This window comes from Oncorhynchus masou, chromosome 4, assembly GCF_036934945.1.
Source record: "Oncorhynchus masou masou isolate Uvic2021 chromosome 4, UVic_Omas_1.1, whole genome shotgun sequence".
Lineage (NCBI taxonomy): Eukaryota > Metazoa > Chordata > Actinopteri > Salmoniformes > Salmonidae > Oncorhynchus > Oncorhynchus masou.
In genome coordinates, this window is record NC_088215.1 from 9,336,748 (window position 1) to 9,358,725 (window position 21,978).

Genomic DNA, 21,978 nt, shown 5'->3' on the forward strand with positions numbered 1-21,978 from the left:
AATATTTACATGAATGAATAACCACAGCTGTAATGTAATAATCAAAGGGGATGAACTTGTAAAAGGTGCCAAGGAACACACTCACACTAGTCTGTAGACCTATAGCACATATGGACAGACAGCTATTGACATTTAGATCGAGCACAATAAATATGAATGTAAAATCATTTTAAAATCTAATTGTTGTGTGGGGGGGACTAAAGTCGATTTAAAATATCTCGGATCATTTGAGACATTTAAGTGTTTCTGGAAACACCAGGTTTGGCTGATTGCAGTTTTAAGACGAAAATGTGGTCAGGGGCTCCATATGGAGGGTGAGACGCTGTTTGGAGCCTCCAGAGGCATGCAGACGCCAAATGAGCTTCAAATGTCGCCTCCCAAATGTTTTAACAACGCCAAGGGAACCACAAAGCTCTGCAATGACATGATTGGTTGACTGTAGGTGGGGGCGGGAGGTCCTGTAAAAAGACAAACTCACTTCCTTGACTACTTCATTCACTTCAGCTCCATGCTGCTCTGCCAAGCGCAAGAAGTATAAATGTCCTGGATTTTGCAGAGGCCATATCCCCGTAAATGCTGCACGTCAGATGTCGGATTGACCATGTAGCGCCTTTAATATTCCCCCATTGAACGGGAAAAAACTATGTACCTCTGTACCTATTTTCATTTGATTCTATATATTACCCTAATCATCCTAGTACCTTATGTGGAAGAGGTATTGACGAGCAAACTCCGATTATCAAACCATGCAAACTGAAAACAAATGTACTGCAGTCTTTAATAACCGGCAAGGTATCATTCATCATTACATTTGCCATCTCCCTGCCTATTATACTGTCACATCCCCTTTTCTGCATTAAACCTAAGCCTTCATTCTAATGAATTTTAGTTATTTGTATCAACAATTCTCAAATATAAGCAAGAATGCGACTGGAAAGATTTCAATACACATCCAATGACAAAGTGGATTCACTTCCAGGTACCTTCAAGCTGTGGTCCAGTCACAATTCAACACGAGCAGCTTTCACGCTCATAAATGCGCCTGCGCAATACGGCTGACCCTTCTGGTTCCTGTGCGTAATGCCACGACGCTGGTAGCGGTAGACACAAAAATACAAGCTTCAGCTCTAACTGTAAGAAGAGAAAATACATAAGTACACCACTTTCAGTCGGTAACTCATTCACTTGTAGCGACGAACACGTTTTCTGTTAGAAACCACAGTTGACAGCAACTATGTTTAAGTTTTTCCTACTCTGCACACTGGCGGTGGCAAGCCGGGCTGATATCGGCGAAGAAGATGGTGTTCTGGTGCTGAAGAAAAGTAATTTCGAGGAGGCTTTGAAAGCTCACCCAAACATCCTAGTTGAATTCTGTAAGTGAACTACTTGATCATATAAATGCTTAGACAACCTAACTTGTTCACGCAGCTATACTAGCATGCTAGCTAGCTTGCGTTCGCTTGCCGCTGTGTTATCAGCTTCACTTAGGCTAACGCAAATGTATGTGGAATGGCATACCAACGTCAGCTAGCTAGCTTTCTTGATAGCGAACAAGTGTATCTAACGTTGACTTAGCTACTATGGTTTTGCTTGGCAAACGTTAGTTATTCAAATTGGTCGCTAACTAGCTAACGCTAGGCCTGTGTGTCATACGTTATCTGTGTATTACACACACTGCTGGCCATTGTATTGCAAGTAGTAACTTTTTTTTATTTTTTTAAGGAATCTAAGACTGTCCTTCCCAGCTAGCTTGCTAACTGTAACGTTTACTAGTGCAACACATTTGGAGGAACTTTGTTATTACATAACTTTGTTGCATTTAGTTAACTGACCAGTATACCAGGGACACAGTCAACTTGAGTATTCAGTGCATCCCTATCTAGCCGTCTCAGGACTGATAAGTAAACAACTAAATGACAGTCACGTTCGTCTGTGACCACTCTTGTTGGTCCAAGTACCTGTTTCTTTACCAGCCTTGGTGGCTTCATGGATCTAGAAGTTGATAAACGTGACCAACTTATTCTTGTTTATTTAGTGTACAAGGGATGGCTTCTGTGTAGTCTCGAAAAGATACTTAATAAACGATTTAGAATACGCTAGCTATATGCAACAGTGCTGGCAAAGCAACTGTTGAGTGATGATAACATTATTCAGTCGTGTGAATACATCAGGCAGACTCCATTAGTTGCAAGAGTGACGTCTGGTTTTGATTCATTCACCACTTGAGTTTCGATTGCTAGGTATCGTATCCTGGTCATGCACACTTTCTACCCCGGTTGCAGTTAGGAGCTGTTTTGATGTGAGTTTACTGAAATTCACATCTTGCTGCTGTGGTTTTGCAACACGTTTGTTAAATACTTGTGAACTTGGTGGTTTCCACTTTTTCCTTGAGTGCAGTGGCTTCCTTTTATAAATTATTTTTATGTAACCAGCAGTCCAGTCCTGCAACAGCTGTCAAGCGCTGAGGTATTCTGCACTTTTATCTGACAAACCTGCAGACCAATCGGAGAACTACACGACTCTGACATTCCAATGAGTGAAGAGGGGGAGGGCTAAATACTTTTTTGGCTCACGGACAGGAGGGACCTGGACGGTTGAATGAGATGCTAGGTTGACGTGTACTTCAAAGTTCAATCAAAAGTTCAACTTTTGTTGAACTCTCCTGGCTGATGGAACTTGGGGGGGGGGGGGGGGTGTTTCTCCACTGAAACTAAGAAACATTGCAATGAAAACACAGCTACTCATTTTTATTGAAGTTTTGAAAGAATGAAAAATATTTAAAAAGGAATTGCTGTATGGTTCTCCTAAAATTTGAGGAAATATCCTTTGAACTTACAACCAAGTTTAGACTTTGTCATGTTTATGGTGATATAGAGACATCTCAAGGCACATTAATCACACAATCGAAGGCAATCAATGGGTTAAGTGGTTAAGTTTTTTTCAAACTTTAATGGGGTTTTTCAGTGTTCATGCATTCAGAACCTTTGCAAGCCATTCTATGTCCTCCATGAATCAGATTAGAAATCCACATATTTTCTCAGGTAATGTTTTCACTATCTTAGTTATTGGCAAAGGCTACTCAAAGGCAAAGGCCACTCCATTCAATCTCATTGAAAACTAATGTGCCAGAGGAGATTTTTTTTCCACACCCTCTAAATAGCCAACTGTAAGTAAATGTTTTTCTCAGTTAACTGGAAATTCTAAATATCAGTCTCCCTCCATACAAACATTTGACCAATATTAGTGTTTATTTAGTAATTAGAAATGATCCCTTCGGCCCAAATGTAGCAACACTCACATGCTAACGTAGTATATCAACAGTCACTACAGTATTTGCATCTACTTCACCCATCAGTGAAAATCTCTCGGCTGTGGTCTAATTTTATTTCTTTGATTTTCCTCCTTGTTCTAGATGCCCCGTGGTGCGGCCACTGCAAGGCCCTGGTCCCGGAATATGCCAAAGCTGCCAGCATGCTGAAGGCAGAGGGCTCAGAGATCCGCCTGGCCAAGGTGGACGCCACAGAGGAGGCAGACCTGGCCCAGGAGTACGGTGTCCGGGGTTACCCTACCATCAAGTTCTTCAAGGGGGGAGACAAGGAGTCGCCCAAAGAGTACTCTGGTGAGTAGTGGAGTGACGTATATGTTACAGCTAGGGCTGGCACAGCTATCGTATAACTGAACTAAAGAAAGGACTGATAAGAATCGTCGTACCCCGTTAACTTCAAGAGAAGGGGGACTCAACTTTATATTTAAGTAGATGTAGTTTACCCAATAGCAGTTAATTTTTACATGGAGTGGGTAAAGTTAGATCATTTTATGAGCAGAATGTCACGGGTTGGGATGAGAAGCTTTATTTCCAAAAGTTTCAAGTGGTCAAAACCTTTTTTTCAGACGGGGTAGGGGGAGGGGGGGGGTTACCAAAGCTGTTTTTCATTAGCTATGTTCATTAGGTATGTTCTAACTCATTTTCCTATAATATATTGGTCTATACATTAATTTACATTTTTGTCAAAAATAAATAATGTATGACAGCCTTGTCTTTGCATGACATTTAATCGTTAGAACATATACTGCGCTTGACATGATTGTGGACTGAGTCTACAGGCAGAACTGGGCTATTTCTGTGTACTTGGTTAGCCGTTACAAATTTATCCCAGTTTTTCACTTTCTCAAGTCAATTGAACAAGGCTGAATTCCTTCAGATTTGGAAATAACCAATTATATAAAATAAGATTGTCAACTGGCAAATGTATTCTATTGTGAATTATTGTGTTGATCTCAATGACCAAATCTAGAACAACCTAATTATGCAATGCCTAAGTACCTCAGGGACTGGGACAACTATTACCAACAAAGTGATAAGCTCTCGTGTAGTGCAGTAGTCCGGTTATGCTCATCAGTCATAGATTCTGTGTATTTTCTGGCGGATGGCCCAGACACTAAGTAATGCCTTTTCTTATGCGGGTAATGTGACTCCTATCAGCCAAGTGTGTGTTTGCCAATGGCCTGTTCACTCTGCCCAATATAACTGTGACTAAATGAAGGGGCCCCTCCCTCCTCCACACATTCTACCCATGCTCTCTCCCTCCCATCCCCCCCAGCTGGGCAATGTGCAGTTCCTCATGTTTGCTCACTGTGACTGGCTTTTTTTTTTGCGGTGGGGAGGGGCAGCCATAACTTCGAGCACTCGCTCTCTCTGGGCCTAAAGCGGTGTACTCATAAGGCCGCAGGCAGCAGTATCCCTTCTCCAGCTGTCTCTGTCTGTCTGGCTACAGCGTCGCTCAGTGGTGTTGCTCCGCTGTTGCGTCATTGGTTCTTTTTGTCATAACATGCAGGTTAACCAGGAGTCAGTCCACTTAATTGGGACACATTGATTCTTAGAGAGCTTAAGTCTTCTCTGTTGGTTCAAACAAATCACGGAGGAATGTAGCTACTTTTTTTGTTAGTCTGCCAGTAGCAAGGTTGGTGTGACCAAATAACTAAGAAATACTTTATGAAATGAGAGGTCTTTCACTGTCCTTTGTCTCCCATAACAACCATTCAAGTAGGATAATGGCAGCAATACTTGTAAGCTGTGTTAACTCAAGTACAACAAAGTTGTGACAGAATAAATTTGCTCTTCCGCCTGTTCACCCTGAAGCAATGTTTCATCTGTCTGGCGGCCCGTACTATGAGTCTCTATTCAGCCAGCTTTGGTCATGTGACCTGGGCCCTGTTCCAATACTTCAAAATGCGTCCGCACTTGCAGTCATCTCTGGTCTGTACATGAATGCAGGCTTGCCTTTCTGTTGTATTGTTTCCTATGGCCAACCTTGTCTGCTCTGTGAATACATTACTGTACAACAAACAAAGGAAGTAAGGAATCCGTCTCGTACATTATTGTTTGAACGCGGCCAGAGTGACTTACCAGAACTGTTGTTCCCTTCCTGCAGCTGGCAGACAGGCTGATGACATCGTCAACTGGCTGAAGAAGCGCACTGGACCAACTGCCACCACCCTGGGGGAGGTCGCCCAGGCAGAGTCCATGATCGCTGAAAACGAGGTAGCAGTCATCGGCTTCTTCAAGGTGAGCCGATGACCTCTGACCTACTCCTCAGACCTAGCTGCTCGAGGTCACTGTGATGCTACAAAGCCAATCTGTAGTGTTTCTTTGCCAGAAAGTTTAGTGGCAACTAAGCCCCATTCCCCACAAGACAGCGAGTTTGACACTTTCAGTACTGATCAATAGTTTTGGCTGATTTTCTATAGAAATACATGCAAATCATTCTCTCACAGTTCAAATTAATTATCAAGGCATAGATGGGTATGTTTTATTCATTAATTTCCTGCATTGAGTCATATGGTTCGTGTACGTTGGCATCTAAGCTAAGCGTCTCTCTGTCCTGCAGGACGCTGAGTCCGAGGGAGCCACGGCATTCCTGAAGGCTGCGGAGGCCGTCGATGATGTTCCGTTCGGCATCACCTCCAACGACGCAGTCTTCTCTAAGTTCGAGGTGTCCAAGGATGGAGTCGTCCTCTTCAAGAAGGTACGAAGCGAGTACTTTGATTCAGTGTGATTTAATCACTCCAAGTGTTTTCATCGCTTTCAAAATTGCTACCCTGATCATGGTGTAACCCTTCTGTCCATCGGACCCTGTAGACTGTTTACTGCCTGGAAGCTATATCTTAGCAGTGAATGTCTCACTGTTTTTGTAGTCTCCCATTTGCTATCTAGCTGTGAATATTGACAGGTTTTTAAGTTATTTGTATTTAACTAGATTATAAATACATTATGAATGACCTGGTCATCAGATTTGATTAGATCATGAGTGTAACCCATACATCAATCTGGACAACTTAAAGCAGGGTAGCTGCAGACAGATTTGATTCTTTTGGCGTGTCAGCTAGGTAACGGGATCCCACAACTCTATAGCTTCAGCAGTATCCGGTCTTGGCCTGCTAATATTAGCCTGTAGACCGGCTCTGGGGATGTGACTCTCATTCTGCCTGCGTTTGTGCTCAATGCTGCATTCTGCCTTTCAGACGATGAGATCATCAAGCGAGACATGGCCAGATCACTGACGGGTTTAGTGGCAGCCACTGTGCTATGTCGTAGGATTTCCATGCTAGTTTCACTGGCTGCTGTCTGTGAATGAAGAACAAGTACAGCGCAGCTCTTTACAGTTCAAAAGAAGGGGCAAGTTATCATCTTTGATATAGCCCTCATGAGATTCTACCTTCATACTCAAGTCTCGACTCTGTCTGAGGAATTTACTCATTTGAACCAGCATTTCCACGGTAATGACAAGATGAGGGATTCCTCTTCATTCAGGCCAACTGGTCATTAAATTTGTCTCGGACATGTATTGGTCTTACCCTCTCCCCTCCCTCAAATGACAATGATTCTTAAAAGGACCAGATGTGGTAATTGGATATCCACATTTCAAAACCAAGCCACATATTGTCAGCTTAAGAGTATACTGATCTGGGCTGAACTGGGTTACAGTCCACATGGACTTTCCACGATATGTTAAGTGACATGTTATGGCCACATTCCTGCCTTTCCATAGATATCAAATGTTATGGCAAATGCAGTCTTAACATCCACCTGTTAAGTCATCACTAGTCAACAAGGAAAGAAGCCAGCTGCTAGTGGGGGTTTGTGTTGAGTAGTTGTAAACATAGGCAGAAGATTTTCAGACCATGAGGCATATGGCTGAATACCAAACTTCAGAAATAAGGCGCTGATGGTTATGGGAGAAAATGTGGGCTAGATCTTAAGTTAGGATTTGACTCCTATTCAGCAGAAGTACGTGACATTTAAAAACAGATGCCACCCATAAACCTTTGTATTTTCATCGCTGGACCAGACCACACTTGTCAGTCAACCTGTTTCCTTCTCTCTCCATCTGCTTTGAATTTTAAATCATTGCCCTTTAGTGGTCAGGTAGGGCACAGCTCACCGGCAGGCCTTTCCGTGTCGCGATTCAATAGATTTCTGCCTGTCATTTTAAAGGCGTAACCCTCCATCTCTAACGAGACATAGATGGGATTCCTCCATCTTATCGCCCGGTAAGCCCCCCACTCATCAGTCATGATACTACCCCACTATTGTCTGCTTACTGTGTGTGTGATCCAACCCTGACACACACTCCTGTTGTCTCCCAACCTTCCTGTTGTGTACCAGTAAGGGCTGCTGTCCTTAACACTCAATTTAACCCCTTTTTAGCCTAACGTTGATTTTCTTCAGCTGGAGTTACCAAAGGGATATAAATGCGCTTGTTTGATGCATCTATGTTTGGGTTGTGGGGAGTTCACAGGCAGAATATAATAAAATGGGACTAAACCAAGAAGTTGGTGGCGTATTAACGGGTTTGGCTACCAACTGTTTCCATCGGTTTTGTCCTCAACAGTTCGATGAGGGTCGTAACACCTTTGACGGAGAGCTGAGCAAGGCTGACCTGCTGGCCTTCATCAAGGCCAACCAGCTGCCCCTGGTCATCGAGTTCACCGAGCAGGTAATGGCCGTTCTTTATACTGCTGATACTCAAAACAGATTTGCTGTCTCAAATATACACACACTCACACAGAAAATACACCTTTTTCCAGATGAACTTTCTCCTCTGTCACACTAAGCTACAAAATCTATCGACGTCCTCATCCCCACCAAGGCCCTACGACGGCTATCACGAGGCCCTTCAGTGCCGTTACCACAACTTTTAATACAAGCTTTTATATCCTGAGCTTTTGTTCCCCCGCATATGACTTTTGCGCTTCTTAACGTCGTGTTTTCTCCGCAGACCGCCCCCAAGATCTTCGGAGGAGAAATCAAGTCTCACATCCTCATGTTCGTGCCCAAGGCTGCCGACGACTTCAACGACAAAATGGCCGAGTTCAAGAAAGCATCAGAGGGATTCAAGGGCAAGGTGGGTGGACCAGACTGAACCGAGTCAAAGTGACGACCTTCATTCATTGTGCCCCATCTGCAGTAAAGGCTTGTTTTTCCCTTATCTATTTGTTATGAATAAGGCAGTTATTTTTCATCCAGCGCCTTGAAAGTAATTTACTGCATGTGTGGTACTGCGTCTCGGTATGTACCACTGAGACTGTGCAGGAGTGTACGTCGCATACCCACCTAGACTAAAAGCCAGATACTTGAGCCTCGTATTTCATCCTCTACCCCTCCTCCCCCAGATCTTGTTCATCTTCATCGACAGCGAGGTGGACGACAACCAGCGCATCCTGGAGTTCTTTGGGCTGAAGAAGGAGGAATGTCCTGCCATCCGCCTCATCACCTTGGAGGAGGAGATGACCAAGTACAGGCCCGAGAGCGAGGCCATCACCGCCGACAACATCATCGCCTTCTGCACACTCTTCACTGAGGGAAAACTCAAGGTGTGTTGGCTTAATGTCTGCAGACAATCCAAGTGTACATGCTCCGTGTGTGGTTATGTTGAAACATAGTGTTCCTCAGATTACAAGGTCAAGCTGTTACTGGGGTTTCTAGGACATTGGGGTACCCCTGACTGCTGATAAGTTCAGAACAGTAGGCTACAGCCCAGCCTAGACGGTGTGAACAGCCGTGCCCTACTGTAGACATTGATGAACCAGTCTCTATTACTGATATGGCACTGCAGTGCAGTCATTATGCCTCTGGCTGGGTGTCAATGGCAGTGGATTGAAAGTGCGGATGTAGGCTAACCTGCTGTGCCAGAAAGTGTTGCAAATTTCAATTCTGTCATAATGTTTAATGCAATGTGGGCCTGCATCACAAATGTAAACTTACAAGTATTGGTTAGGCTCCATATTTATTTTAGTGATGTGAAGAAGTATGGTGCACTGTGCAGGTTTTGCATCATTCCCATTCTATAGGAGATTGCCTCATGACTTAGGAATCATGTTTCTGTACCATTCAGCAGAGAAACGACCCATAAGTCAAGTGTTGCTTTGTTTGGAACTAACATATTTCGGCTCGTTCTTGGGTTTGCAAAAATCATGTAATCCATCAAAAATCTCTCCTCCTTGTGTGTCGCTCCCCACAGCCCCACCTCATGAGCCAGGACATCCCTGAAGACTGGGACAAGAACCCCGTCAGAGTCCTGGTCGGCAAGAACTTTGAGGAGGTCGTCTTCGACCCCAAAAAGAACGTCTTCGTTGAGTTTTGTAAGTACTACCCCCCCCTCTCGTCAATACCGTATGTAAGCCCCAGGTGGTCGACAGGCTCCCTTTTCAGGGGTCGATGGCCCTGATATATTTTGAGGTGCTCTCTTTTGATTACACCGACCACGTGGAGGTGGGAAGCTGTCCTGAGTCTGAAACCGGAGTCTTTCTCCTAGCCCTGGCGATGCACCTTTGCGCTAAGCCCCAGCAGATGTACAAGAGACAAGGACCAAAGATCATTCCATCAGCCCTCCACACGAATTGATGCGTAACCCAAGACAGAGTAAGGAAACATTGGGATAAATTGTCGCAGGAGGAGTTTTTGTTTATAGCTCACGAAGACTAAACTTGCCTCCACTGTTGTGGTGAGCCAGAGTGAGGAGTTTTCTATCCCTGGGCTTTAATGTGTCGCTTACGGTCACTGGCGGGGGGGGGGGGGGGTCAGATTCTCGTACGGCTGTTGAGGGTATTTCCTATCCGGTTGAGGGGAGTGTCATGCTCTTTGCATGTTTGAAGTGTCCCAGTGTTTGGGTTGCCGTGGCAGGGTGGCACAGCTGTCGTAAACCTAACTGCCAGCCTCAGAAACTACAGCCGACAGGCTTGAAATAATGGGCCGCTGGCAAGCCATTCCCCTATTCCAGTTGCTTTCCGTTGTATTAATGATCCTATACAGCCGTGCGTTGTTTTCCATGCATGCCTATCGATTTATATCCATGCTGATACAATGTCATGATACTTCTACTATGGATACAAATGGAAGGCAAAGTAACATCATGCAATACCATAACCAGCCTAAGCATTCAGGTGATGATCAGTGAGCTTGTATGGGACAGGACAATGTTCTTATCCCTGACTGCTCCTCTGCTCTCCCCACTGCAGATGCACCCTGGTGCGGCCACTGCAAACAGCTTGACCCCATCTGGACCAAACTGGGAGAGAAGTACCAGGACAGCGCCGATATCGTCGTGGCCAAGATGGACTCCACAGCCAACGAGATCGAGACAGTCAAAGTACACAGCTTCCCCACGCTCAAGTTCTTCCCTGCAGGCGATGAACACAAGGTCAGTCTACTGAAGCGATGTGGAATGTCTGCCAGTGTTCGCAGCCAGTTGTAACTGTTCGCAGTTAACTCCCAAACGTATCATTACAACGTTTCCATTGACATGGTCCTCGGCTGGACGGTTCCTCTGTCCCACACTAGGGGATGGAGATTGAGGGGACGGAGGGGCTCTGCGGTTTACCCAAATGTGATAAGGTTATTGCGTCACTGTTCAAGTCGTCCATACAACCCCATTTTTGGAATGTCCTTAGTCTACAGGTCTAATTCCACTTTTGGGATAACATGACAACATATCTTTTTAATTGGCTCATTCCCCCAACATAGCCAGTGATAAATTGCCCGGCATTTGAGCACAGGTCTCAGTTTTGAAAACCCAGCCCTCGCAAGAGGGAATTAATCTCCTTGTCAGTTAGTAGCACCACCCATTCTGGGCTTCGGCTCTTTCGGTAAACACCTGAGAAGCATGGCTTTTGGCCACTCACCCACACCCATCCAATCACACTACTGAAATATCATTTTTCATTTCACAGCAAATACAGGTGGGTGTGCGGTTATTATGATCAGGTTAAGTAGCTGCCACACTCACTAGGAGGGTTGATTTAGCAGCGCCAGCCACACATGCAGAAACCCAAGCCTGCTGGCCCTCTGAGTGACCCGGCCATTGTGGTGGTGTTTACGTCTTCTACCAAACCCAACCCCTCTCTATGGCTGCCCGATAATGCTCTCCCTCTTGGGATCCTCTTGAGACCCTCAACCCAGTTCTTAAAGAGAAGGTTGTCATTTATTGAGGCATGCCAGCCACCCTACTGAAATATAGCCCATAGCAGTCAACTACAGAAAGCCTCTTGGAAAAGATTTGGAGCTGCGTGTTGGGATTCCCCTCGCAAAGAGCCCTGGGGTTAACCCCTGACCCTGAGTCATTCCTCCTTGTGACCGAGCCAGAGGTAGCTAGGGAAGGAGGCAGCTGTCTGTTGGCTCGCTATGCTCTGTATGAACTGACTGGCTGAGACTACGTGGGTCGGGAGGCAGAGATCTGCGACTGTCCTCAAGACCGATCTCAAGGGCAGCCCTATAGTATCTGGTTCTATAAACGAGAAGGGCTATAAACAACACCTTTGGCCTTCTCTCATCCATTAATAGTTGTATATCTCCTCTTGACTGCTCATTGGCACAGATCTGAAGATGGCTAGACGCCCCAAAGGTTATTGGCTCCAGATTCAAATTAGCACGTGTTGCGGGATCCAACAGGCTGATTTTAATAATTAGACATTTGGATAAGATTTCAGTAGTTCTTTGACAAATGGACCACTGGACTTTCTTGGTTTTATAGTTCCAATTTTGCCACATTTGATAGTTGGTGATGCATGCAAAACAGTCGGTCTTACTTGGTTACAGCATTTTCTTTCCTTGTGGAAAAGCAAAGGAATATTATCCGTTTGTATTTAAATCCCTGTAGAAATTTGATGCATGTGACTTTCTTCCATGCAGGTGGTCGACTACAATGGTGAGAGGACACTGGAGGGCTTCACCAAGTTCCTGGAGAGCGGAGGCAAGGATGGCGGAGCACCGGCTGGAGAGGAAGGGGAGGAGGATGAGGGGATTGATGTAAGTACACACCTGGGATTGGTATGAGGTTTGTCTTCATCCTCAAGCAGACACTATAATTATGTTTGCGAGACAGGTTGCATTAAACCGCAAGGTATTGCTATGACGTCAAACCGGAATCGTGCAAACCGTTTCAAAGCCCAATCGTTTTACTTGCCGTTTTGATCTGAAAACACCCACCTTGTTCACAATGACTTATTTTTTTACACGGTCATATGCAGAGTACACTCTGAAATGTGAATGTTGCTCAAGGCTGCTTTCAAACGGTCAAAAGAATGATGCGTTTGAATTACAGCCAACCCTTATCCAGTAAGAGCAACGCATTAGTGGACGGGGCAGGAGAATACAGCGACTTTGAAGGTTTAACTTTTGTTGCAACGCGTCCTGATCAATTCAGTTTTCCCCAGAAACTGGCCCAAGAGTTGTGCATGTGCAAGCAAGCCCACACAAGGGAACTTTTGGGGGGGGATATTCGGTATCCTGCAGGTCACCCAGAATAGACCCACAGAACCACCTCTCCTGAAGATTTGGGTAACTTGTAACCCTAGATTTGGGGTCACATGCCTACGTACCTATTTTAAAAGTGAACGCAACCGTCCTCCCTGCAAGTAAAGCCCACTCTTTACCTTAGAACAATGCAGAAACAATTGTAATGGCTATTTGCATGGTGTTATTTGTCTGGTGTCTTTCCCATCTCACTTCACTGTTTCAACTCATTTCCAATCCAACCGTGGAGGAAACTGTCTTGTAGAGATGTAGGGAAAGCTGACTAACACTTCCATGAACTCTTGTCTTCAAGCACAGCAGGCAGCCAAACAGACATGCTCATGACATGACCCGTTAAGGCCGAGACGGTCATTAGTCCAGCAGCCCATGTCTGTCAATGAAGGAGATGACAGACCTTACCCACTCAAAATCCTGACCGGAGTTTTTAATAAATTCTCTGACTAATAGAATTTACACCAGGATATTCCCGGGTGTATGAAATAATGCACGAAACAGAGTAAGACGTTTTTGAGAAATTGAATCATGTTCCTTATGATGTCGTCATCTAAGACGTCTTGCACAAGGGAATGATGGGATTTTTCTCTCCCCATTTCGAAGCCAAATGATAAGAGCCAGTAATCTCTCTAATGGTTCTAAAAAATAAAAAAATGTTTTAAAGCCTAGTGGCTTTCTGAAAATGCGGCTGGGGTTTCACTCCTTCCCTGACACCTAGCCGGGCGCTAAGACCAGGGCCTGCATCCGAAACCCACTGGCGATCCAGCTCAAACTAGTTGAAGGCCCTCATCCCACTACCACACCCCCTTCTCAGAAGTCTAATTGCAGACCATGCCCCGGTTGCTAATGCCCACTGTGGCTGTCGCCGCTGTTTACCATGCACTCCTTGGTATCAGGCCTCCTGTCCGAACGTGCAAGTCAACATCCTCAGTCAACAGTATCCCTCCCCCGGCCTCCGTGACAGAATGGCATCTTTGCCAGACTGTCATTTTCTATTTTATTGGTAGCATACACATTTAGCAGATGTTATTGTGGGTGTGGTGAAAGGGCTTGTGTTCCTAGCTCCAACAGTGTAGTAATATCTAACAATACACACGTCTAACAAGTAAAATAAGGGATTAAGAAATATATCGAAAATTTACGTAAGTATCTAGACCCTTGACTCGGTACTTTGTTGAAAACAACTAAACAATTGAATCAATTTTAGAATAAGGCTGTAACATAATATATGGATTAAGTAAAGGGGTTTGAATACTTTCTGAATGCACTGTGTGTAGATGGATGGATATCTGAAGAATAGTATATGTACAGCAGTAGTTAAATAAGATTCATTATTAATTACGTACTGTTTGGGTTACTATGCCGTATTTGTTCATGCGGTCTGCCAAAAGTGATGGAGGGCCGTTCAGTTAAAACCTCAGTGCCCCACATGTCTAGTCCTTAGGTGGTTTTTATATGCATGTTAAGCGAGGGCACATTTTTTTCCCAACAACCATTCAAGCATGTCATGTTGCCTTTTTTTAATATTTTTTTTTTATTGAGCTTATGTGGTTGTCAGTGGAGACACAAGATGAGCTGCGTAGTATCCTCCCACCACGTGTTCATTATTGAATCCAAGCTTTCTACTTCCAAGAACTCAACTCGGAGAGCAGCTTCTTCCCAGGCAGGTGTTAAAGACCCTCTCCTCCTCTCTCCCTCCTCCCAGGATATGGAAGACCTGGATGAACAGGACAGTGATTCCGACGGCGACGGTGGCGACCACGACGAGTTATAAGACCCGGCGAAGGAGAGAGGAGAGACGAACCCCCACCCCTTATACCAACCAACCACCATCACTTCCACCCCTGTTCTGTGAACACTAATACTTCTCCTTTAACTGCTCCTCAGTCAGTCTGTCAGCAGATGTGGCAGGACCCTCGGCCAGCCCCCCCTCCTGAAGCCACCTCGACAACCTCTATCTCCCTCCCGCTGGACCAGATGGACTCGTCTGTCCCCTTGTCGTGGGAACTCAACAGAGCAGAACGGCACCTCCTGGTCTTAACGGCTTTTTCATTACCAACGTTCCTCATCCATCAAACGATGGAGTTGTATTGCCTTGTATATTTGAACTAAAATGTTAAATGGCATTAAGATACTGTGCTTGACATATCCAGTTGGATCCACAAATTGGGTTATGTACCTGTCATTTTTTTTGTCAAATTACTTTCCCCCAGTCTGCTGCAGTGTGAGTGGTGCAGTTTTGTGGCGTTGCAGGTTTTTAGGTCTGAGGGGGGTGGGGGGGGCTGCTCATGTTCTTGTTCCTCTGCTAGTCTTTCTGAGGGCCAGAGGTGTTATATGGTGGGATGTATGGACTCTCTCAGGGGACTTGGGGCCATCCTATTGTCTTTTTGTAAAGAGTAACAAAATAAAGAAGCAACGTGTTCCATGTAGCAATATATGCATCTGTAGCTGAGACCAATCTTGAGGGTCACTGTATTTCTCTCTCTCTCTTCATTCTCTCTAAGTCTACAAATCATGTTGTTCAGTTTCCCTCATTTCAGCATGGCTACTGACTTTTTTTTCCCTTTTTTTTTAAGAAAGAAAAACAACTTTTGGAAATAGCTTGTTTTATTTAATTGTATTTTCATTCAATATATATTTTTTAAATAATCTGTGTACCAGTAATTCCCAGGTAAAGTTTAAACTGGGGATGAGTTGGCTCTATGTTAGCCCTGGGATTAGTGGGGAGGCCCAAGACAGTTTGTTTGTCACTGTGTTCATAGCCTGGACCCAGATTGGGTTATGCTGTCTCGCCAATTCCTATGGTCTTGACCAGATGGTGCAAATCGATCTGAGACCAGGCTGTGTTTATGCCATCAGATTCCACAAGGTTACTGAAGGAGCAGAGGTGGTCACTTAAAAGGAACTGTGTTTTGGGACTCTGCGTGGTCTGTCCTGGTTATCTTTGGGGAGGGGGGAACAGTTCAACAGCCCTACCCCACCTGTACTGCCCCCATCCCTCTGGCTTCGGCTCTACCTGACACTCTTGTCCCCATGGAGGTGTTTGTGTGCCTGGTTGTGCATGTGTGTAAGCGCGCTTGTGATCGAGTGAGTCTTTTTTTTTCTTTCTTTTTTTATGTCCAGGGACAAGGTTGTGAATGTTTGATGTTTGGCTGGGATGGGAGGGTTGAGTAGGGCAGACCGGGATGAGGGTTGTGATGTTCAACAGCAGTTTTTCAAGGGGGAAATGACTTAGAAACAAACGCATTCCATCACATTGAATTTGACGTGGAAAAGTGAAAACTGGTGGCCAAATAAAAATATGGAAACTACTGTTGGCGTTTTTATTCTTGCACTTATTCTTGCACATCTTTGTTTCAATATATCAATGTGGTGTTTTAAAGGAAGACGATCAGAACTTAATTTCCTACTGTAATAACATAGTTGGGCAAAAGTATTTAGTCAGCCACCAATTGTGCAAGTTCTCCCACTTAAAGATGAGGCCTGTAATTTTCATCATAGGTACACTTCAACTATGACAGACACTTGAAGGGGAAAAAATCCAGAAAATCACTGTACTATTTTTAATGAATTTATTTGCAAATTAAGGCGGAAAATAAGTATTTGGTCACCTACAAGCAAGATCTCTGGCTCTCACAGACCTGTAACTTAAGAGGCTCCTCTGTCCTCCACTCGTTACCTGTATTAATGGCACCTGTCCACAACAAACAGTCACACTCCAAACTCCACTATGGCCAAGACCAAAGAGCTGTCAAAAAAACACCAGAAACAAAATTGTAGACCTGCACCAGGCTGGGAAGACTGAATCTGCAATAGGTAAGCCGCTTGGTTTGAAGAAATCAACTGTGGGAGCAAATATTTGGAAATGGAAGACATACAAGACCACTGATAATCTCCCTCGATCTGGGGCTCCACGCAATATCTCACACCGTGGGGTCAAAATGATCACAAGAACGGTGAGCAAAAATCCCAGAACCACACGGGTGGACCTAGTGAATGACCTGCAGAGAGCTGGGACCAATGTAACAAAGCCTACCATCAGTAACACACTACGCCGCCAGGGACTCAAATCCTGCAGTGCCAGACGTGTCCCCCTGCTTAAGCCAGTACATGTCCAGGCCCGTCTGAAGTTTGCTAGACAGAATTCGGATGATCCAGAAGAAGATTGGGAGAATGTCATATGGTCAGATGAAACCAAAATATAACTTTTTGGTAAAAACTCAACTCGTCGTGTTTGCAGGACAAAGAATGCTGAGTTGCATCCAAAGAACATTATACTTACTGTGAAGCATGGGGGTGGAAACATCATGCTTTGGGGCTGTTTTTATACAAAGGGACCAGGACGACTGATCCGTGTAAAGGAAAGAATGAATGGGGCCATGTATCGTGAGATTTTGAGTGAAAACCTCCTTCCATCAGCAAGGGCATTGAAGATGAAACGTGGCTGGGTCTTTCAGCATGACAATGATCCCAAACACTCCGCCCGGCAACAAAGGAGTGGCTTTGTAAGAAACCTTTCAAGGTCCTGGAGTGGCCTAGCCAGTCTCCAGATCTCAACCCCATAGAAAATCGTTGGAGGGAGTTGAAAGTCCGTGTTGCCCAGCAACAGCCCCAAAACATCACTGCTCTAGAGGAGATCTGCATGGAGGAATGGGCCAAAATACCAGCAACAGTGTGTGATAACCTTGTGAAGACTTACAGAAAATGTTTGGCCTCTGTCATTGCCAACAAAGGGTATATAACAAACTATTGAGATAAACTTTTATTGATCAAATACTTATTTTCCACCATAATTTGCAAATAAATTCATTAAAAATCCAACAATGTGATTTTCTGGATTTTTCTTTCTCATTTTGTCTGTCATAGTTGAAGTGTACCTATGATGAAAATTACAGGCCTCTCATCTTTTTAAGTGGGAGAACTTGCACAATTGGTGGCTGACAAAATACTTTTTTGCCCCACTGTACGTAAGCTATTAAGATGGCGCTGACAGGTAGGGCTGCCGTGCTTCTAGCTTCCACAAACAGTTCGCTACACCCGCAATAACGTATATAACCAATAAACATTTATTTGAAATAGGTTGTAACTAGGGCCCAATGGTTATAACACATGGACAGTAAGTCCTTCTGTCTGTAACTATGATTCAATTAAGAAAAAGTGCCAATTTTTAAGTCCTGCTTACTGGATTAAGTCTCTTGCAGTACATTTCCCACAACAACCAAACTAAAGCCTTATTGACTGATTACCTTTCTGTAAAGTTAGAGGTATGCATCGTATATGACTGGCTGATTAATTTGCCTATTTCTAAATCAAACGCCTTATCAATGTTATTTTCAAAAGCCCAGTCATGACACTTGACCCCCTCTTGGCCCGATGCCTAGCATTGGCATCTATGTCCTATTTACGAGACGGTTCTCGCCCTTCTGTGGTGCGTGCCCAGTGGCTGTCATGCATCTTGAATGGTGAGCATCTGCGAACTGGAGGGGTCAAGTTCAAAAGTGGGGGGGACGAGTGTGTCTTATAGGCTGTGGGTGAAAACAGAAGCTGTGGTTATTGCTACAGTCATGGCTGGCGATATGAGCTGCGTCCAGTGCTTGTGACAGGATGGTTGAAGGGACCCAACTCCGGGGGTCACTCATCATCCAGTTCTAGAACTTGACCTGTCAGGTGACAGAACCTAAAATAGCCCTGCAGAGAGTATATAGAGGTCTATACGCAGGCCTTGGATTTCAGAACAGGACTTGCCCCGCTGTCTGAAACATACAGGACACTGCACCACGAGAGCCATTGACAAAAGAAGAAAGGCTTTTTTGAAGGACATATCTTAATTCAATTTCACTGCCTTTTGGTTTATCATTTTACTGCTGAAAAGGGGAATGCAGATTTTCATCTGAAGTTTTTATCTTTGAACAAGACTTAATTTTCTTAAGGATGAAGTACTACCAGGACCCAGTCTGCCAGTCCAGAGGTATCATGGCTTATGGCCCCAAAGAGTCCAGCAGCTCTTCTTGCGCCCACTCTTCTCCACAGATCAAACCAGTCCGCAGCGTCCACTTCCCCAACGACATCGTGTTCCAGGACTACGTCCGGCAGGGCGAGCTAGACAGGATCAGACTCTTCATCAGAAAGAGGAGGGTCAGCCTGGAAACCATCTACCACTCTGGTGAGTCACCGTGAAATCAGAACAAAAATGAAACCATTTTAATCCATTCAAGAGCTGGAAGCATCAGAAGTATCTTCATGTTCTGGTTCGATTTCAACTGGGCTTAACAGTTCCAAAGACCGTGCTCATTTGTAATCCCTCCAGTATTGTTGCAATGACTTGTCTCTGTAGCACGTGCAGTAATGGAGTAATGCCTCGGTATAAACTGTTCATTGAGTGTTCCCTTCAATGTCCCTACAATTAACCTGTACTGATGCTATTTGCCTTCCATCGACTGCTCTGCAGGTATGGCAGCGATCCATGAGGCCGTCCTCTCTGGGAACCTGGAGTGTGTGAAGCTGCTGGTGAAGCACGGAGCAGACATCCACCAGAGAGACCAGGAGGGCTGGACACCTCTCCACATGGCCTGCAGCGACGGATTCCCTGACATTGTCAAGTGAGTCAACGCTCCTAGCATACCCACAACATCTACAGTCACTAGCTTTAGTTTTTTTATCCACACACATTAAGCGAGGTCAGTGGTCTCTCGCACAAGTGGGACTTCAGCCGATGTACTATTAGCATCAACTTGAACCCTTGAATGAGAAGAAGGGAGAGTAATGAGAGAACCCTTGAATGCTCTGACTAACTCGTATTTATGCTGCTGGCCATGTCAATGCAGCATCCCTGCAGTTCAGGAATTCAATGCACTTCAGGATAGGTCAAGATTCCGTTTTTTACATCACTGGGACACAGCTCACACCCCCGGTTTACAGTGGCAAGTGCTTGCAAGCAAGACAAACCAAAACACGCATTGGCGTTGGCTGCGCGGCACATACCATTTGGATACTTTCTTCACTGGCTGAATGCTTTTTTTTCCTGCTTCTCCCACTAGGTACCTGCTTTCTATTGGCGCTGACCCTCGGGCGGAAAACGAGTGTGGGGAGACACCTGCCGATCTCATCGACTCAGAGGTCACGGGGGTTCGAGAGCTGAAGGGGCTGCTTGGGGTGGAGGACGACTGAGCTCTCCTCCTCATCTAACTTTAAAACTCCACTGAATCTTCAGTCTCCTTCCTCGCCCAGGCCTCCCGGTTGACCCTCGACAATGGAATTAAATGGACAGATCGGTAGAACATTGTCATTCTGTGCCCTCCCTCCCTTGTAGAGGTTCTGGAGACATATATCTGGTATGGTGGGAGGAAGGCAGCCTGCCAACAGTAGATGGTTGCCTTTGAGAGTGAACTGAACTATTGCTGGAAAGGGGCTCCCTCTGGCAATCTCGGCAGGCATCGCTTTGTAATGCTGTTTGCAGGTGCAGAATTTAGCTTTTGTACTTTTTTCATACAGGGTGAACGCAGCACTGAAATTAATTAGATAGCAGTCTGGTAATGAGCTTTTTGAAGTACTTTATATAGTTGATGTGTGAAAGCTTTTTTTGGATGTTGTGAAACATGGATCTGTCGTTGTCCTCTGACTCATAGGGCCATTCTGAAATGGGGCCTACTGCCCACCGCAGTAAACCAATGTGATAGGTCAACTCTACCTACTGACAGCGTTTATAGTTCAAGATTTGTCATTTACATCATACAACTTTTACATTTGAAAAACAAAGACTGCATATGTACCACATGAATATGTACATTGCACTTTACCTCTATACATTTGCAAACACCACTGGAATGGCTAATTGTGTGTTTACAATTGCTTTTACAATCATAACTGAAACTGTGTGCAATCAATTGTGGTTACACCGCTTTGAAAATAATTGCCTTTTCTACATTTTTTCATTAAAATAGTTTCATATTAAAACAACTTAGTGGTGATCTATTCATCTTTATAAACTACTGGTATAAGAACTTGACAAAACTGTTTGAAGAGAAAGAAAATGTATTATTTTGACTTTCATTTCAAACTACAGTAACCAAGCTTGGTTCCAATTAACCTTGGTGGACTAAGAAGCACTTCTAACATTTGAAGCAAGCAACAGTTCCCGGTAGGCCGGCTCCGGCCGGGGATCAAGTTAATGATTGTTAATTGGACCAGCTCTCTGCAGGAAGGTGATTATCCATGCCTCTGCACAATGAGTACTGTACAGTATTGGCTGAGGTGCTGGTTTCTGATGGATTTAGAGAGACAAGTAGAATTTGGGCATGGGCGGCTGAGAAAATCAAAAGCCAAGTCAGGGTTGTGCTTTAGCCACAAGAAAATACCCCATCAGTATTAAGAGTGGAAGTTTCCCGTACACCACATATCTAGCATCAAACTATCATACCCCTAATGTATTAGTGGACTGTATGTAGCTGATCCTATAGAGTGGTTTGAGAGAAGTTGCTATGTACTTCAGGTGGGGCTCTACTTTTGGTTTGTTCTGCATGGTCTTGACCGTCAAAACAATAGAGCATATACACAGTGAACAAAACATAAGGAACACCTTACTCATATTGACTTGCAACCCCTTTCGCCCTCATAAATGCCTACATTTGTCAGGCATGGACTCTACAAGGTGTCAAGTGTTCCACAGGGATGCTGGCCTACAAAAAAATGTAAGTGCTTTTGAATGGGGTAGTAGGTGCCAGGCGCACTGGTTTGTGTGTAAAGAATTGCAACGCTGCTGAGTTTTTCATGCTTAACAGTTTCCCGTGTTTATCAAGAATGGTCCACCACCCAAAGGACATCTAGCCAACGTGACACGACTGTGGGAAGCATTGGAGCCCATTCACCCTCAAATGGCACACACACAATCCATATGTCATTTGTCTCAAGGCTTCATCTACACTGATTGAAGTGGATTTAACAAGTGACATCAGTAAGGGATCACAGCTGTCACCTGGTCAGTCTGCATGGAAAGAGCAGGTGTTCCTAATGTTTTGTACACAGTAAATCTCAGGAGCTATTGATACCAATTCAATGAATTTGCATTGATGAATCATTGGTCAGCTTGTTAAAGAGAAGAATTACTCTCATACAATGTAAATAACCGAGTTTGAGAAAACCACTATTTAAATTATCGGTACAGTAGCAGGTCAAGA

General features: G+C 44.5%; 2 protein-coding genes across 2 annotated transcripts; both read left to right on the forward strand.

Annotated features, from left to right (window-relative positions):
• Positions 1-1,049: 1,049 nt before the first annotated feature.
• Positions 1,050-16,116, forward strand: LOC135522976 (protein disulfide-isomerase-like). The gene is made up of 11 exons (XM_064949718.1): positions 1,050-1,373; positions 3,413-3,619; positions 5,433-5,566; positions 5,889-6,026; positions 7,893-7,997; positions 8,280-8,405; positions 8,674-8,874; positions 9,522-9,642; positions 10,519-10,700; positions 12,188-12,304; positions 14,511-16,116. The coding sequence occupies exons 1-11, from the start codon at positions 1,235-1,237 to the stop codon at positions 14,577-14,579; spliced, it is 1,539 nt and encodes a 512-aa protein (XP_064805790.1). The 5' UTR covers positions 1,050-1,234; the 3' UTR covers positions 14,580-16,116.
• Positions 16,117-17,600: 1,484 nt separating this feature from the next.
• LOC135522995 (protein phosphatase 1 regulatory subunit 27-like) lies at positions 17,601-20,375 on the forward strand. The gene is made up of 3 exons (XM_064949731.1): positions 17,601-18,968; positions 19,254-19,404; positions 19,843-20,375. The coding sequence occupies exons 1-3, from the start codon at positions 18,737-18,739 to the stop codon at positions 19,970-19,972; spliced, it is 513 nt and encodes a 170-aa protein (XP_064805803.1). The 5' UTR covers positions 17,601-18,736; the 3' UTR covers positions 19,973-20,375.
• Positions 20,376-21,978: the final 1,603 nt, after the last annotated feature.

Coding starts and splice junctions, on each gene's coding strand:
- LOC135522976 (XM_064949718.1), top strand. CDS start 1,235: ATGTTTAAGTTTTTCCTACTCTGCACACTGGCGGTGGCAAGCCGGGCT. Junction 3,620..5,432: donor GTCGCCCAAAGAGTACTCTG/GTGAGTAGTGGA, acceptor CCCTTCCTGCAG/CTGGCAGACAGGCTGATGAC. Junction 10,701..12,187: donor CTGCAGGCGATGAACACAAG/GTCAGTCTACTG, acceptor TCTTCCATGCAG/GTGGTCGACTACAATGGTGA.
- LOC135522995 (XM_064949731.1), top strand. CDS start 18,737: ATGAAGTACTACCAGGACCCAGTCTGCCAGTCCAGAGGTATCATGGCT. Junction 18,969..19,253: donor GGAAACCATCTACCACTCTG/GTGAGTCACCGT, acceptor ACTGCTCTGCAG/GTATGGCAGCGATCCATGAG. Junction 19,405..19,842: donor GGATTCCCTGACATTGTCAA/GTGAGTCAACGC, acceptor TTCTCCCACTAG/GTACCTGCTTTCTATTGGCG.